At 38.2% G+C, this 17,500-nt stretch overlaps 3 protein-coding genes across 4 annotated transcripts in view; 2 read left to right on the top strand and 1 right to left on the bottom strand.

The window, feature by feature from the left end:
- The window catches only part of LOC119583069 (mdm2-binding protein-like), a 12,382-nt gene extending 8,691 nt beyond the window's left edge, over positions 1-3,691 (bottom strand). For both annotated transcript variants that reach the window (XM_037931582.1, XM_037931588.1), the window contains exons 1-8: positions 3,424-3,691; positions 2,392-2,665; positions 2,159-2,278; positions 1,851-1,992; positions 1,543-1,683; positions 746-922; positions 348-539; positions 96-179 (exon numbers count right to left, since the gene is read on the bottom strand). In XM_037931582.1, the coding sequence (XP_037787510.1) occupies positions 96-179; positions 348-539; positions 746-922; positions 1,543-1,683; positions 1,851-1,992; positions 2,159-2,278; positions 2,392-2,665; positions 3,424-3,454 (1,161 nt within the window). In that variant the 5' untranslated portion in view covers positions 3,455-3,691. The remainder of the gene's footprint in view (positions 1-95; positions 180-347; positions 540-745; positions 923-1,542; positions 1,684-1,850; positions 1,993-2,158; positions 2,279-2,391; positions 2,666-3,423) is intronic.
- A 1,453-nt stretch (positions 3,692-5,144) lies between these two features.
- On the top strand, positions 5,145-11,746 carry LOC119583049. Its single transcript, XM_037931565.1, has 3 exons — positions 5,145-5,252; positions 7,466-7,607; positions 10,002-11,746. The coding sequence occupies exons 2-3, from the start codon at positions 7,471-7,473 to the stop codon at positions 11,314-11,316; spliced, it is 1,452 nt and encodes a 483-aa protein (XP_037787493.1). The 5' UTR covers positions 5,145-5,252; positions 7,466-7,470; the 3' UTR covers positions 11,317-11,746.
- Positions 11,747-12,735: 989 nt separating this feature from the next.
- LOC119583059 lies at positions 12,736-17,052 on the top strand. The gene is made up of 4 exons (XM_037931572.1): positions 12,736-13,670; positions 13,985-14,080; positions 15,083-15,173; positions 16,132-17,052. Exons 1-4 carry the CDS (start codon positions 12,876-12,878, stop codon positions 16,326-16,328), a joined length of 1,179 nt encoding a protein of 392 aa, XP_037787500.1. The 5' UTR covers positions 12,736-12,875; the 3' UTR covers positions 16,329-17,052.
- The last annotated feature ends 448 nt before the right edge of the window (positions 17,053-17,500 follow it).

The following is a 17,500-nucleotide window of genomic DNA, read 5'->3' as shown; positions in this document are numbered from 1 at the left end:
GCTAGTATTGAATAAAAACTGGAAAGTATATCAACAAGTAAAGATGTTTAGAAAAAAAGAAAGAGGTAAAAAAAAAAAAAAAGTGAACAACTTACTTGCATTGGAAGATTTGCTTTACTGAAGAACTTTATAACATCTTCCCCACAAGCACTTGGATCCTGCAGGCTTACTAGCAGAGCCTGAGAGGATAGACAACCAGTGGGATATTAATGAGAATACTATTCCTACATTCACAAAAGAGAGGAATCACTCATTCCTTTTTTTTTCTTTTCTAAGCTGACAAAAATACTTTGGTCACCTAGAGAGCTTTGCCCACATATGTAAATAGTGAAATATGCTTTACCAACCTTTCCTTTCTGTGCTCCCTCACTCAGGATGATCATGTTAAGAATGAGATGGTAACCTTTGAAGTGCAAGCTTGGTGTTAACTCAAACTGTCCTTCCACATTACATCTTTTCCATTCTTCTGTGGTGAGTGACTTGACTCCTTCCAGAACTGGGGGCAGGGGTGAGTACCTCAGGCGAACCAATGTTGCAATCTGGGTGAGTTAAAATAATATATACTTTTTGCTGCATTTTGCCCTGACATTACAGCAACTGAAGTTTGGCAACATTAAGATCAGTCACGAAATGTAAACAATAAATGAAATGAAGTGGAGGGAAGGGGGGGGGGGCCTTTTGCTACAGTGGTTCTAGGAGTCAGAATTGGATACATCTGAGTAACTATTGCATTAGTATCACTTACACCAGCCTGACCAGTCAGTACATCTAACATTGCCACAACTTCCTCTTGTTCTTCAGGATCTGTGTGCAGTGCTGGCACCATGTCATATATACCACCATGACGCAGGTATACCCAAGGAAGAGTACCAATGTCGAAGTCTGCTACTACTTCTGCTGTTGGCAGCATGTACAATGGTCCCTGGAAAACAGATTCTAATGATCTATATGTTATGTAAGGATATACACAAAGAAAATAACGAAAGCTTTATCTTTTAAATGTTAAAGCAGTTTTGTTTTGATAAGATATATCTGAGGAAAATCACCTATGTTCTACCCATATATTAGGTCCAAACTGCTACCCTCCCACACCTGAGCTTTAGACGCTCTATCCCTCTTATCTGCCTAAAAGTTTGCAAAATATATAAAAATGATTTCTAAATGGTTGAGGAGCATTATGAGCACTTGTTTGAGATTAGCAATTTTTTTTACCCTAAGTGTCACATTTTCCCTTAAGAACAGCACTTGGATACCTTAGCCCAGTGAGACACTGAGCACACATTATACAAGAAATGACATTAAACCTTCTAATATGCACAAGGTAGAGGTGAAAAATTTAAAGTATTTTAGAAAAATGATCATGAATATTAAATTGTTAAAAATCTGACACATTTCTGCATTTTCTTGGACTTTGGCATAGTAATTTAGTTTATAAAATTATTAGCCATTTATGGACTTGACCCATTCAACCAGCCTTTAAATATTTTTGGAAAAAAAACTTCTATCACCAATTTAAAAACACATTCATAGAAGTTGCCAAACCTGTTTAGGATCTGCTCCCAATGCAGGCTGGCCACTAATGCACTGCACAATGCATTCAGGGAGAACCATGGAACTCCCTGTTCCTTCTTCAGTGACTGCTAGTTGACCTCTCCACATGGTGCTTACAATAGTCTCTATTATCTTGGGAGAAGAAACAAAGTGATAGTAAACCGACGTACTCTTGACTATTACATCACATATATCATTATACTGGAAAATCAATTGGTGTTGAAAAAAAAGGAGCTGCCCTTTACTTCAATTCATCTACCTCTCTCAAATGCTGGAATCATGCAGTTTATGAAACTCACCTGGGAACAGCCTGTAGTGATGTGAAGTGGTAAATAGTCTGGCCATTCTGACACTAACATTTGATTTGCACAAGAGATATACAAGCCACCAAAGTGCCACTGTTCAAGCCTTCTTAAACTGCCATAAAACTCTGGAACTTCACTGCAGGATAATAAAAGAAGCCTTAGATGATAATTGGACAATTTTAAAAGATATGAAAGTAATAAATATATATATCAACTATCTATATTATCACATTTTTATATAGATGTCTTATTGTTTTGTTTCCTTATCATTCTACTGAATACTATTGCTTTTCATAACATACCTGGGATTTGGCACATATTTGTCCACACACCAAAAGACATAGAGCAGGTAACTTCCTGTGTCTTCTAAACTATCGGCAAACTTGTGTACTGCCTCAGCAAGAAGAAAAAAGTCATTGTACCTGAAGAAAAAGAAAAAGAAGAAGAAGAAATAAGAAATTTGTTTATGAAACTGTCTGATTCTTCGTCCATTCTACAAACTGTGCAAACATTTATATAACATTAATATTCATACCTGAATACATGTTCCTGATCATGTGCTTCACTGGGTTCCCTCTCTTCTCTCTGCACACTGGCATAATATTCATCAAGTGCATCCGTCTTGGACCACTCATGCCAAAGGCTAACTGTGTGACCATCGTGTGCATTTGCATCTCCATCACGGACTCCCTGAACTGCAGACGTTGCGAGGCGAACGAGGTGGCAACTTGAGGTGCTTTTTACATCCTCTTTCCTTATGCACTCAATGGCTGCCTCTAGTTCCTTGGTGATGTATTGGTTCTCCCTCTCTAGTACAGATAACCAATAAAATAATCTTTTAAGCACTACAGTACTGAGTTATAAGGCAAGTGAAAGACAGATATGGATATGTATAAACAGGAATATACAAAAATACTAACTCAATGAGAACTAGAGTTGGAGTTTCTTAAATACATGTGCATGATGTTAGCAAGCTGGACCTCATTCTCCTCCAAACTCTATTGTCGAGTATATAACCATCAACAGAAAATAAATAATTTGGAAAAATGAATTTACAAGATCTGAATCATGGATTGTACGGACCTTGGTACTTCATGTGCTAAATCACTTAAAACTATAATTAAATTAACAGTCTAATTCCACAGTGGCTGGATGCGGTTCAGAGAAATGATTTTTGACCCCATGGATGTTTACAGAAGTAATAGTCTGGGGTGCAGTCATTTCGTAAACCATTCCTGACTTTGCTACTACCAAGCCAAGCCAAAATCTTCATCCCTCTTTACTTACACATTACACCCGTTTTAACTCTTGATTATAATTTACGATCCTGAAATACCTGTTCCAAACGGTAAACATAAGCCACCATTACCAAGCATGTAATTTTATGACGAATACCAATTTAATTAGAAAACTTATGAACTTATGAACACTTATTCAAAACTCGTAGTTCCGCAAAACAAGTACCCTCACACCTGGCATTACAAGAGAACCCTCGACGCAACCACTGATTCCAACCAATGCAATTCAATCATAAATCGCGCCAACTCCCTTTTCACAATAATATTACCCGTTGATAAGAAGAGGATAACCTTCTCCATGGCGCTTTCCTCCGGGCGGCGCTGAGCCTGGTTTCTCCTTCTTCTTCCTTCTTTTATAGGGTTTCAGACTCTCTTTTTTTCTGCCTATATTCCCAGGAACCCTTTCATGATTCCTCTTTCTTCTTATATCATACGTATAAGTTTAGTTTTGTCCTTTTTTTGTTGGGGTCTTTGCGTACGTCTTCAGAGAACCTTGTTTACACGGCCGCCCTTCCCGCCACCGACGAGGAAAAGAAAACGAGAAGAAACAGAAAACACGTAGGGTATTGAGGCAAGGCGGGAGGGGGGGACTTGGATAAATGATTGGTCATTCAGGTTACAGAATGTTTAAGATAGTGAAATATTTAAGTCGATGGAATAGTTTGAGGGAAACGTTTGGGATCGGTAGGATATGTATTCAATTAGAAATCTAAGTGTGAAGTGTGAGTGTAAGGCTCGTGTGTCTGTATGGGAGGCCCTGTTGAGAGAGGACCACATTTCTTATTGTTGCGGCCCAGTATTGGTATCTTTTTTCACAAACTGGATCTTGAGTGAATTATGATTTGAATTTGAATATCTGGAACACAGTAAATAATTTTGTAACCCACTACAAATTTTTATTTAACCTCAACAACAACGTAAAGCTGTTCGCCTGTGGGTGGTCAACTCGCCCCTGCCTCAAGGAAAGTCAAGTCACTTATCTTACAGAGTGGAAAAGACGTAAGAACAGTTTGAATTGTGTATTCATGTATCTGCTCTCTCTCTCTCTCTCTCTCTCTCTCTCTCTCTCTCTCTCTCTCTCTCTCTCTCTCTCTCTCTCTCTCTCTCTCTCTCTCTCTCTCTTCTTCTTCTTCTTCTTCTTCTTCTTCTTCTTCTTCCTTCCTTCCTTCCTTTCTTTCTTTCTCGCTCTCTCTTCACCCAATCTTCCTCTGATTCCTGCTTTTATTTGCCCATTTACACAACTTCCCCCCCCCCCTTGCAGTAATCTTGAGAAAAGAAAAGAAAAGAAAATAAATATCTATGTATATATATATATATATATATATAATGAATGATATATATATATATATATATATATATATATATATATATATATATATATATATATGTATGTATGTAGGTAGGTATATATAAGTGCATGTATGAATAAATAAATATATTCATACACAGGACACACACACACACACACACACACACACACACACACACACACACACTGTGTATGTATGTGTGTGTGTGTATGTGTATGTGTATGTGTATGCGTATGTGTATGCGTGTGTGTGTGTGTGTGTGTGTGTGTGTGTGTGTGTGTGTGTGTGTGTGTGTGTGTGTGTGTGTGTGTGTGTGTGTGTGTGTGTGTGTGTGTGTGTGTGTGTGTGTGTAGTTATCTGCACATTGGTCACACAAACACACACACACACACAACACACACACACACACACACACACACACACACACACACAACACAACACACACACACACACACACACACACACACACACAACACACACACACACACACACACACACACACACACACACACACAACATAATAATAATAATAATAATAATAATAATAATAACAACAACAACAATAATAATAATAATAATAATAATAATAATAATAATAATAATAAGATAATAATAATAATAATAATAATAACAATAATAATTTTTGTTTCGTCTGGGTTTCCCCTCCTGTCGGCCGCAGGAAAACCCTCGCCGGCAACCGCGATGCCAGCTGACTGCGAGCGAGACTTTAACCGCCGCCTTTTAAATCTCCTCTCGCGCTCACCTTTGTATTTTCCTGATTTTGAAAGGTAAGATCCCCTCGTTGCTTCTCGGGTAATATATCATTTACAAGGTCTTGTCGCCGAGAGAGTTTGGGGAGTGTAAAAGAGGTGCGGTAACTTGTATTTAGCGGGATATACGAGGGAAATGTGTGGACAAAGATGAAGCCGAAGGAGGGACGTGTGTGAACTTGCGAGCGTTACGGGCTTTGTGGAAATAACAGTTTTCTGGTTAGGCTTTAACCGTTCAGTGGAGTTCAGAGGATTTTCGGTCTCATTCTGTGCGTTTTTCATTTTTTAGTTTAGCAGTGAGATCCACTCCGTTAGTAAATTATTTGTAAAGTATTTCTGTCTTATCCTTCAGTGTGATTGTATGGAAGCTTTTCAAAGCTCGTTTCGCAGGCATTTATAACGTATATTTTTGTTTTGTATTGTTTTAGGTCTTATGTGGCTCCTATTTATTATATAATGGCATATACCATAATATTTTGCAATAGTGTCCTTAGGCAAGGTTTAGTGAAGAATTAATTTATTTGTGATACCTAAGTGCACATAACAGTTTGCCGTTATCAGCTATATACAAATATATATTTTTTTCTTTTTCATTATATCATTGGTAAACGTTTGGGTGATGTTGACAGTGGCTTTCAAGATAGGGTGTTTTACTTGTAATTACAATGGTAATGGTCTGTTCAAATCAACATGAGACTTGCATAATCTGTGATAGAAATTGTACAATATGAACTCTTACATGATGCATAGCCTCAACCTACAGATTCTGTGGGTCTGTGGTTGATAAAGATGGGGTCCTAATTACTTGTGGCACCAGAATCTCAAGTTCCCGAACACTCAATAAGTATGAAGGCTCCAGTCCCACTAACCACACGGAATAATACAAATAAAAATGACTGCCATGGCTCTTATGACAGCTTGGACAGGTTCCTGATATGGAGATAAATTGCTAATTTTACAAACTCAGTTTTGTCAGAATATACTGTATGCTGGTCTTTGTTGGAGTGCCAAATCTGGTAGTAGTGACTAAAAGTTATTTGATACACAGGGAATAAAGAAATTGAACTTTGGAGACATGAGTGACTAAATAATGGTAATGATAAAAATCTTATTTACTCTAACCCACTATAATTCTCTATATTAGAAATTCATTTACCACACATCCTGTTTCAGAAGTTAAGAAGTCTATTTTTTAATAAAACATTTTTGCAGTGCCCGTGCATGCACCCACCCCTCCCATACACACACGCACACATACATACATACGTATATACTTACATAAACATACACATGCATATGTGCACATGCATACATATATGCACACACACATATGCACACATGCACACACACACACATACACACACACATACACACACACACACACGCACACATGCACACACACATGCACACATGCACACAGGCATCCACACATGCATCCACACATGCATAGACACATGCATTCACACACATCAAGCACACACACACACACACACACACCACACACACAGCATACACACACACCTGCACAATCAAGCACACACACACAATCACAACACATGCACACATGATACAACATGCATCACACACACACACATGCACAATGCACACTTGCACACACACACATCACACACACACATGCACACACACACACACACACACACACACATGCAACACACACACACACACACACACACATGCACACACACCACACACACGTGCACACACACACACATGCACACACACACACACACACACATGCACACACACACATCACACACACACACAGCACACACACCACAACACACACACACACACACACAACCACACCACAACACACACACATGCACACACACACACACACAAGCACACACACATGCACACATGCAGCCACAACACACACACACACACACACACACACACACACACACACACACAACACACACACACAACACACACACACATCTATCTGCTCACCCATGGGAGTCCACAACTCAGTGGAATGTCGGTCCCAAGCCTGGATGAATGGAGGGGGTTGGCGGCAGGAAGGGCATCCAGATGTAAAACACTGGCTTTAACCATGAATTGAGGCAGAACACCACACTGACGACCCCACAGAGGTGTTGGAAGAATGTCCATAGAAGAAGAAAAAGAAGCTGATTTGTGTTTTATCATTCATTTGTTTATTTATATATAGTTCTTGTATTGCAATCTGTCTCCTTATCTGTTTCCAGAGAACATGGATAGTGACAGTGATGAAGAGATCTTCTTTGGACCTGTAACAGTCAAAGAACAAGAGATCTCCTCAAAGCTGAAGAACAGAAGAACAGAACTTTTTTCATCTGGGCCACCTTTGTTCCGGAGAAGATCCTCACGGTAATGCTTATTTATTTATCTGTTTGTTTGTTTACTGATATATATTTACTTGTATATAGAATTAACAGATAATTGTAGTAATTTTTATAGTACTGCCTGTCAGATTGTATTGAATTCTTGGTTGTACAAAAAAAAAAAATACAGTTTAGTTATCTGTATAGTTTCCTAAAGTTTGTACTGTATGTATGGTATTATTGGAGAGCTAGAAAATAGAGCTTTGTGTACTGGCTTTTATTTTTATTTATTTATTTATTTATTTTTCCCAGATATTTGACTTTTTTGTATATATGTAGCTTCATAGCTTATGCTTACCATATAGGTCATAAATAAATCTTTTTGTATGTCAGAAAATACTTATAACATGCTTTTTTCCAACCCTGGTGTTTGTATGTGTGTCTGTAAGTCTTGTGTGTTTGTCAGTGTCTTTACAAGCCACATGTCATGTTGGTGGTGTAATTATGAAGTGTGTGGTTGTTGTGTGGTTTCTTTGTGCCATTGATAAAGGAAAAAGTGGGCACATTCCAGTTTCCTATTTCAGAGGTCACAGAGATTCACCAGTTGCTTTTAGGAATCATGGTGTGTTATTTAACTCCAGTTTCAGTTGTTATAACTATTATTTGATACTGTGACTGATATATCTTTGATGTCATATTTAATTTAAACATTTTAATGTTTAGATTCGCACTGACTTTAGTTTCATACCTATTTGAGAGAATATTGTTATATTTTAACTTTTTTGTCAAAAAGCTCTAAATGATTTTATTATTATTTTTATAAATAACTATTGTGTCAATGAATAATATATCTGATCCAATAAGTCAGAGTTCCTCAGGGCATAATGAAAGAAATACATTGAAGTATATATATTCTGTAGTTGTCAGGTCACATTGGTGCTTCAGCGTGCAGGGACCTGCAGTGTTGTTTGTATTAACACTGCTTTTACCATCTGCATTTATTGTGGGGTACAGCCTCATTGATGTAGGTCTAGAAACCCTCTTGGGGAGGTGGTTGTCTGTGATGACATGAACAAGAAAGACTTTTCATGTTGTGATGCTGAAGGGTGCTGTAGTGCTGGTCGATTTCTTGTTCTTGTTGCCTCTCCTATGTTACACTGTTGCATGCACTGTAAAGTATGTTATACATGTAGCCGAGAGGTCTGCTTTGCCCTGAACCCTTGATGTTGCCAGCCTTTTTTGAAGTGTTGGTGCTCTTGCAGAGCAACCAGGTGCTCAGTCAACTTTGAGCATTAGGGGCTGTCTCGTGGGTTGTCATTTTTAGGTCTTTTCATAATTTACTGCTGTGAGATTTCCTCCTCCAGAAACTCCAGGCTGAAGCTCCAGAGTGCACAGTAATATAAACTGATGTATCCTACATCAATTTCATCCATTTAGGTTATTATATAACTTTCTTTATAGATGTTTCTGGCATATAGAATTTTATTTCTTTTATCAATATTTCTGTTTGGAAAATTGAATTTTGGACATAGCTGTTGTCATTCTTTATTCTGAACATTTAACTTTGACCTCATGTTCCTCTTTTGTTGAAAACAACAAATTCTTCCACATGTAAAGTATAATTTAGTTACCCATTTTCTTCTTTCCTCAAATGGGTTTAATTTTTTTCAGCACATCTTTGTAGTTCAAATCCCTTTTAGGTGGTGCCTTTCTAGTGGCTGCTTATTGAAGCTTTTCCAGCTTATCTTTGCTTAAATGAAGAACACCATAACAGTGATTCACCTTGTACTGATGTAGGGGTAGATTTTGCTCTCATAGTCTTTGGTTACATAGCACTTGGTGGTATTAAATTCCCTATTTCAGGTACAATGCATTTGAATGAGTTTTTTTGCTTTTTTACAATTTGGCATGAATCCTTGTTTGTTCACATCTTTGTATATTTGTTTTGTTTGACAATACTCAAATGGCTGTGTATTCTTATGTTTGACTGTAAATCATTGATAGAAATAAGAATAAACTGGTACCATGTATACAGTTTGTGAGTATGAGTGTGTGCATGTGTGTTTGCTTTTTCTATGATCTGTAAGAGTGTGAATGTGAGTGAGTGAGTGTGTGTGCGTGTGCGCCTGTTTTTTTTGTGTTTTTTGTGTTTTGTGTGATTGCTGTTTTTGCACAGTGTGTGATGATTTTTAAGCCATCTAGTCTGTGTATAGATGTGGTAAGTAACTTCTGGTTATAGAAAGTTAAAGTGTATACTTGATACATTTTTTGGCAAATTCTTAAAGTCTTACATAGCATGTAGAGGATATCTCAGGTTCTTCCCCTCCTATTTATAGCTTCTATCATTCATTTTGGAATACCTATGAAACTAGATGAATTCATAAGATATTTTCCTGGCCTCAGTGTTATTCTACATTGCAATCTACCTCCTCCTTTTCAGACCATCCCTAGCATCCTTGGAGGAGGAAGGTAAAGGGTGTGATAATGACAGTACTACCTCCCTTATTGTGCATGGGTATAGTGCCTGTGGTGCCCTTTCATCTTCTGCTGGTGAGGAAAGTTCTCATTGGGAAGGATCTATGGCAAACAGTTCTTCACAATCGTCAGGTCTTGCTGAATCCACAGAAGTCTTGGCCTCACCTTCAGATTCACTGCAAAGCAATGTCAAGCCCTTGTTTGTCTTTCAATCACAGTCCAATGCAAAACTGGAAAATAAGGCATATGGGACTGAGAGTGAAATATTTCACAGTAATTCAGGAAGTTCTGAAACTGATTCATTACATCATAACTCAGCACCAGAAGTCAACCTTGTCTCTAGAATTGAAGCATCATGTGAAAGTAGTGACAGTGCTTTGCACTCTGACTCATATTGTAGAACATCAGAGGAGGGATCATCTAGGAATATTGAAGAATTAGAGCCCAATGAAATGGAAATCTCAGAATCTGATGTTGATGCACCAGAGGCAGACCTTCAGATGAGCCCAAAAGCCCAAGAGGAAGCAAAGACCCTATCGAGTTCCGTAGTAGATGCTGAAAACACCAAGACTGAATACAGAGATACAGATCCCTGTGTAAGCCAGGAAGTCACTTGTAGTGATGAAAGTTCTCTGGGTGATGATGCTCATGTAATAGGAAAGCAAGATAATGTATGCAATGTGGATCAAGAAATGCAGAGTGAGTGTTATAATGAAAATTCTGAGAGTAGCCAGGTAAACAACATAGGAAGCATTGCAAAAGGGAGGGCAGACCATAAACATGTAGATTCTCCAAACAAGGGATCATCTATGAATAGTAAAGAATCAGAACCCAGTGAAATAGAAATATCAGAATCTGAAGTGGACACACTGGAGCCAGACCGTCAGATGAGCCCAAAAACCCAAGAGAAAGCAAAGACGGCATCTAGGTCTGTAGTAGATGCAGAAAACACCAAGACTGAATACAGAGATACAGATCCCTGTGATTCAATTGTAAGTCATGAAGTAACTTGTAGTGATGAAAGTTCTCTGGTTGGTGATGCTCGTGTAATAGGAGAGCAGGATAATGTATGCAATGTGGATCAAGAAATGGAGAATGAATTTTATAAGGAAAATTCTGAGAGTAGCCAGATAAACAGCATAGGAAACACAGTATTTAAAAGAGCAGTCCCCAAACATGTAGATTCTCCAAACAAGATAGAAAGCTGTATGTCACAGACATGTAACGAGAGTGACAAAGAAACAGGTGTTTTTAAAAGGAGAAGAGAGCCCAGAGACTGAAAAGAAAATTACCAGTTATGATAAGTTGAAAGATTCTAAAGCAGTGACCCAAGAAAAGTCATGTGTTAATGATGTGCAGGAAACACTATCATCATTAGAGGGAGAAAAAATAGGTGAATTAGACACAGATACCTCTCTTTTGAAAAGTTACACTTCCAGATTCTCAAGTAAATCACAAATAGAAGGTTATGTTCATGAGCTAACTCACACCAAAAAGCTAGTTAAGCCACGCGAAAGTTATTACAGTAGTCTTGAAGTTATTAATGTGAATGAGGCAAATATTTTTGATGAATTCATTATAGAAGAGAAAAATTACCCACATGATCTTGAGCACATATGTACCACTGATAAAAAGGTTTTCCCAGATATTAAAGATCAGCAGAGTAGATCAAGCTTGAAAAAATATTCCTCTAGTACATGTGAATTTCTTTCTGAGGGCAGTGACTCTGTGTTCACACATTTCCCTTCCTCAGGATCTGATATGTGCTTGATCAATGGTTCTGAAATGGGGAGGAACCTTCCAGATACTCCCTCTTCCAGAAATTCAGAAGGGGATGATTCAGTCTTCCTTCATAAAAATGATACTGATAATCTATGTGCCACAGATCAGCCTAAAACAGAAAGGGAGGATTCCTGTGAGGCAGATGATTCCGTTTCCCCTGTCACACCTCCACCAAAAGGACCACTAATGAAAATAGAGGCAGATCCAAAGTTTAAATTTACAGTGACTCCACCTCCAACTTCCTTACTTTCTCTGCGAAAAATACTTCCACATCCACTGACTTCAGTTACTTCATCGTATTCATCTTCATCTCAGAATTTAGGAGAATCAGGCATTGATAGTTATGGCCCTGCCAACAGGGCAATTATTTTCTCACAGTCAGATTCTGAACCAGCATCATTTTCATCTCAACCCACACCTTCTGCAGTTTCTAATGCTGATGTTCAGAATCTATCTAACTGTACTAGTGGATCTGGAGATATTCAAGTGAATAACATTCCTGTGTGTCACTCTCATGGTGGTTCAACGTTCAGCTACATGCCAAAAGATGATCTGGATTCATCAAGTGATAATGGGTCAGATGGTGAATCTTCTCCAGATCAGAAGTTCAACGATACTATAGAAGAGATGGAAATGATGCTCAAGTATGGCCTCAATTATGGAGAAAAAAACAAGGCAGAAAGTGATGAGGCCAAGGGAAAAGTTCCTTCTTCTGGGGACATATACGGCACTGAAAGGAAAGCGTATGCAGAGCATTCTGGGGTAGATGATAATGATGAATCTGAAAGCATTGTGAGCCCACGAAAATCAAGCGTAGCAAGCACCATTTCAAACTTTCAACCAAATATGGACTCAACGCGATCTTCTTCTCTAAGGGAAGATGTTGAGAAACCTATGATTTTTGTTCAGAGTCCCGAGACTGTTGAAATGAATGAGATCAGGTCACCATCAGTCCTGTCACACAAAAAGCAGAAGGAAGCACCACCTAAACCACCAAGGAATTTAAATTTGCAAAACTGTGAACTTACAGAAGCACCCAGAGGAAGCCCGTGCCAAAATGCAGAAAAGAAGCCCAGTGTCTAAGCCTGTAAGCATTAGTAGACTTAAACCAAGTCCGCTTTCATTAACTCCGAAGGTCTCAAAAGTAGACACAACTAAGAAGGTTGTGAAGCAGACTGGACCAAGAGTGGTAAATGAGTCAGGCTTGTATAGATCAGGTTCTCTGACAAATATATACAGGACATCAAAAGTGGGAGAGTCACTTGTTAGAACTCCAGTACAGTCAGTTACAGGTTTCAGATCTCAGCCAAATTCTCCATTGACAAAAACCTTCACCTCTCAAAAGAAAAACTCCCCATCAGAAGCCTCAATGAGACTTAACAGTGGCAGGACTGGCCTTCCACCACGTCCTCCGGTTGTTAGAGCCAATATCAAGCCAATATCAAGTTTACCAATTCATCAGATAAACAAATTCTCCACACCACAGGGGAAGAGTACAAGAACCAGAATGCAAGTGTCTTCAGCAAGCAAGATCCATTCTCCATCAGTGAAAACTCCAAAAAATCTGAGGTTCAAGCAAGGGATGAGTATTGTTAGTCCTGTTGCAAAGTATCTCAAGGAAAATCCTCCCCCACCCTTGGTTGTGAACATCAAGCCAAAGCACAAAATCAGTCCAGTCAAAATCCAGTCAGAGAGCCCAGTTTCTCTTCACTCTCCACTTGCCAGAAGCCAGAATTCGCCCCAGCACCTGGCTAAAAGAACTCGAGAGGATTCAGAATTACAGAGGAAAGCAGCCCTCAGTAAGATCCAGGGTGACCTTGAGAAGTTAGCCTCCAAGATGAATAATGCACAGGTAAATATATATATATTTTTTTCTATGGACACATTAAGAAGATTGCTAAAGTGCATTCCTTCCTTGTAGGTTTATACTTTTCAAATTGGGAAGTATTCTCTTTTTATTCATACATACTTTAAAGATTTTTTTCTGACTTCGAAAGTTTACTATCTTTTATGTCCCATAAGCTTCATTTGCCTTTTATCTGTACTGCAGGTAGTTCCTTCTCCTGTCTTATCTTTATTTATTTATTTTTTTTTCTATCTTTTCATTTTCTTTCTCTGTCTCCCTCTTCAACAGTTTTTTTTCTTAAGTATAGTTAATAATTACAGATTGATTCTGATGAGGATGGAACCTTGGAGCCAGTTGATGTTAATAGGAAACATGTCCTTCCAAGAGCAATGTACACTTCAGCTCCTGTCGTTGTGGTGAGTAGGTGAAGGATACAACACTGTGTTTGAATTTATACAATTTTAATTGGATTTTTTTTTTTTTGGGGGGGGAGGAGGGGCAAAAAAGAGGGGGGGGGGGGAAGAACAGGGATAAAGACTAACAATAACTCTATAGTGTTCATACTTTACAAATAGGACTTATGAACCTTAGTTCCTGAAGCATACTTTTGTGAAAGAGAGAAAACAAAAAATTATCAAAGAAAGTTAAATTGTTATTGCAAAAAGGTATCAAACAGTAATAAGTGCACTCAAATCAATCTCAGATTGTAACCATCTATTCTGAACTGTCAACATTTTCATTACCTTGTGGACAAACATCATGTGTACTATCACTAACAAAAAGAAAGGAATAAAAAAGGAATACTGGTGCCCGGTACTCGAGGCACATATAGAGAAAAACGAAAAAAAAAAAAAAAAATCTGGCAATGCAAACACATCCCACTCTCATTCCCCCTAACATCTTCACCCATCCCCATCTCCCAGTGGGTAACAGGGGATGGGGGGTTTCCCTTCACCCCACCCCTCCTAAATTTTTCCTTGATGGGATGTTCCAGTCGCAAATACCGGGACCAAAGTTTTCCATGATGAGCTGTTTGTGCCACCTATCCCTTGGCCATATTTTTTCACTACACTCATCTCATGTTAAAGAAGTCACTTATGCTTTTTCATATTTGATTATGTCATGAGCCCTTTTCCTGGTGACTGGCTTGGTGCCACATGCAGAGCAGCACATGCTAATGTATCTTGGGTTTTGCCGACCTTTAGCTAAAATTTAACCTATTGTAAATGGGGAAAGAGAACAGAAAAGGAAAGATTTACTGCCTTTTCCCTTTATTTATGCCTATATTCTAACAAACATTTAAGGATCAATAAATCACTGATGTTTCATGGTCTACCCACTGTTGATATTGAGATACATTTTAAGGTTTTAAAGGCTACATTATATTATATATTATTTGTGGCTATTTTCTCTTGCAGGATTCACTTGAAAATAAAGAAAATGAAAGAACTCGAAAGCGCAGGGATATTCCTGCTGACAAGCATCCTGTCCTTGTAATGAAGCACAAAGGTAGGTTCTTGTGTCTTTGGGGAGATATGGAAGGTTTTTCCTCTTTCTCATCTGTTTCTAAAGCAAATGAAACTATAATGAAGCCATTTGATTCTTTCTCATATTTCACATGCATTTTTTATATAATCTATTTTGTGTTTTGAATGATCTTTCATATCTCCAAAGAGCTTTTGCTCTTTTGCATTGATGAATTTGTGCTGTTCATCGAAAAGTTGTCTTTTCATCTCTGGCGCAATTATGTTGGTATGGCAGAGGGTGGGAGTGTGAAGACTGGGTGAAAAGTAATAGGTTGACAGCAGTTGGGTGGTGATGGGTGAGTGTTGTTCACTTTTATTTTGATGAGGGGAGTAGTAAGATGGTCGAAGGGCAACAAGAGTATTTAAGAAGGGCCAAGGCCGGGCCATAAGTGAAAGGCCCGGGCGAAGCCAGAACTTCGCAAATCTCAAGCAAGCAAGCAAGAAGGGCCATGGTTAGGAAGAGGTGGAGGGCTGAAGTGACTCAGATCTGCTCTGGTCCTCTTTATATACCCCTTTTGCCACCAATACAGGGAAGGGATAAGAGGGAGATGCAAAATATAGTGATGTAAATCATAGTTAAGATGTTTGTAGATGAAATTAATTTTTTTTTTGAAATATTTTCTAGAATGTAAAGGGAATTATAGATATGATTATCATTATTACCACTATAATGCAAAATTTACCCCACTAACAACATGAAGTAATCGCTGAAGCTGGGGTTAATATTTTTCTCACCCACACTCAACAGTGTATATGGACTAATAGTGGGGAGTACATGTGTGTCATCAGATTAGGAGTGCATGTATACATTATTACTGTTAATAATAGTTAATCCCTAATTATTATTTATATCACCTAATCATTAAATTCATCTTTCTGTCTAGCATCACTTCTTTTCATATTACATTACATAAATACATAAATCCACATTTGACTTGCAGGTCGTGTCAAGTTGCCCAAAGTAACATTCAAGGAAGGCCTGGTTGACGGTACTTCACCAAAGGGATACAAGTCTCCTACCCTTCAAAATCCAATTACATCATCGCTGAAAGATCGGCAGTCATTGCGGAATTCATTAATGGAGGTCTCCATCTATGAATCGCATGAAACACGTTACACACATACTCTCCAGAAGTGAGGAATGTGAACAGGAATGCAGATCACAAATGGACTTCACAAGCAAGGAATTTATATTTTCTATCAGAGGAAATGACTAGTTTTCTTTATCCTTTCTATTCCAAGGGGATTGAAATTGAAGTTACATGCTAATTTCCATAAAGAGGCTTAATGAGTGACAGTATGCAATGAATATATTGTCCCTCATGCAAGAGATGCTTTTGCTATCACCAGTGATTTATAGTATTCAATAGCCTAGTGATTTATTTGACCTTAGCTTTATATGTAAATCTATTATGTAGTGGTATTTAATTTTTTGAATCAAAGATTTGTGAGCAATAGTGAATTAATGATTTGCATCATGATGAAAAGAGAACTTGATAAAGATTTATCATTACTGAACATATTTGCTTGTTATAACAGGTTTGTATGAGTAACTTGCTTATTTAAATGTAAAATCTTTTTTTAATGAATACTTGGGTGTTGTAATATATTGTTACAACAGCTGTTATTATTATGTCCTGACACATATTTGTACATGCCATATTTTACAATGCTTTTTGGAACAGAAATTTATGTTTGTATATGAAGTCCATATCTAAGTTCAAATTATAAATGAAATAAAAAATTCATATAGTTCAGCTGGTTACAAATTACTGTTATCAATCCTAGGAATCTCTCTCCCTCTCTCTCTCTCTCTCTTTATCTCTCTCTCTCTCTCTCTTTTATCTCTCTCTCTCTCTCTCTCTTTATCTCTCTCTCTCTCTCTCTTTATCTCTCTCTCTCTCTCTCTCTTTATCTCTCTCTCTCTCTCTCTTTATCTCTCTCTCTCTCTCTCTTTATCTCTCTCTCTCTCTCTCTCTCTCTCTCTCTCTCTCTCTTCTTTCTCTCTCTCTCCTCTCTCTCTCTCTCTCCTCTCTCTCTCTCTCTCTCCTCTCTCTCTCTTCTTCTCTCTTCTCTCTTTCTCTCTCTCTCCTCTCTCTCCTCTTCTCTCTTCTCTTCTCTCTTTCTCTCTCTTTCTTCTCTCTCTCTCTCTCTCTCTTCTCTTTCTCTTCTCTCTCTCTCTTCTCTCTTCTCTTCTCTCTCCTCTCTCTGTCTCTCTCTCTCTCTCTCTCTCTCTCTCTTTCTCTCTTTCTCTCTCTTTCTTCTCTCTCTCTCTCTCTCTCTTTCTCTCTCTCTCTCTCTCTCTCTCTT

This window comes from Penaeus monodon, chromosome 2 (assembly GCF_015228065.2).
Source record: "Penaeus monodon isolate SGIC_2016 chromosome 2, NSTDA_Pmon_1, whole genome shotgun sequence".
NCBI lineage: Eukaryota > Metazoa > Arthropoda > Malacostraca > Decapoda > Penaeidae > Penaeus > Penaeus monodon.
The sequence above is the reverse complement of the archived record's forward strand: the minus strand, read 5'-3'. Positions and strand labels throughout refer to the sequence as shown.

Bases quoted from the DNA above. Each gene is read 5' to 3' on its own strand.
- LOC119583059 (XM_037931572.1), top strand. From the start codon at position 12,876: ATGCAGAAAAGAAGCCCAGTGTCTAAGCCTGTAAGCATTAGTAGACTT. The intron at 13,671-13,984 runs GTAAATATATAT...TAATAATTACAG, and splicing joins CCAAGATGAATAATGCACAG to ATTGATTCTGATGAGGATGG. The intron at 15,174-16,131 runs GTAGGTTCTTGT...TTTGACTTGCAG, and splicing joins CCTTGTAATGAAGCACAAAG to GTCGTGTCAAGTTGCCCAAA.
- LOC119583049 (XM_037931565.1), top strand. From the start codon at position 7,471: ATGGATAGTGACAGTGATGAAGAGATCTTCTTTGGACCTGTAACAGTC. The intron at 7,608-10,001 runs GTAATGCTTATT...CCTCCTTTTCAG, and splicing joins TTCCGGAGAAGATCCTCACG to ACCATCCCTAGCATCCTTGG.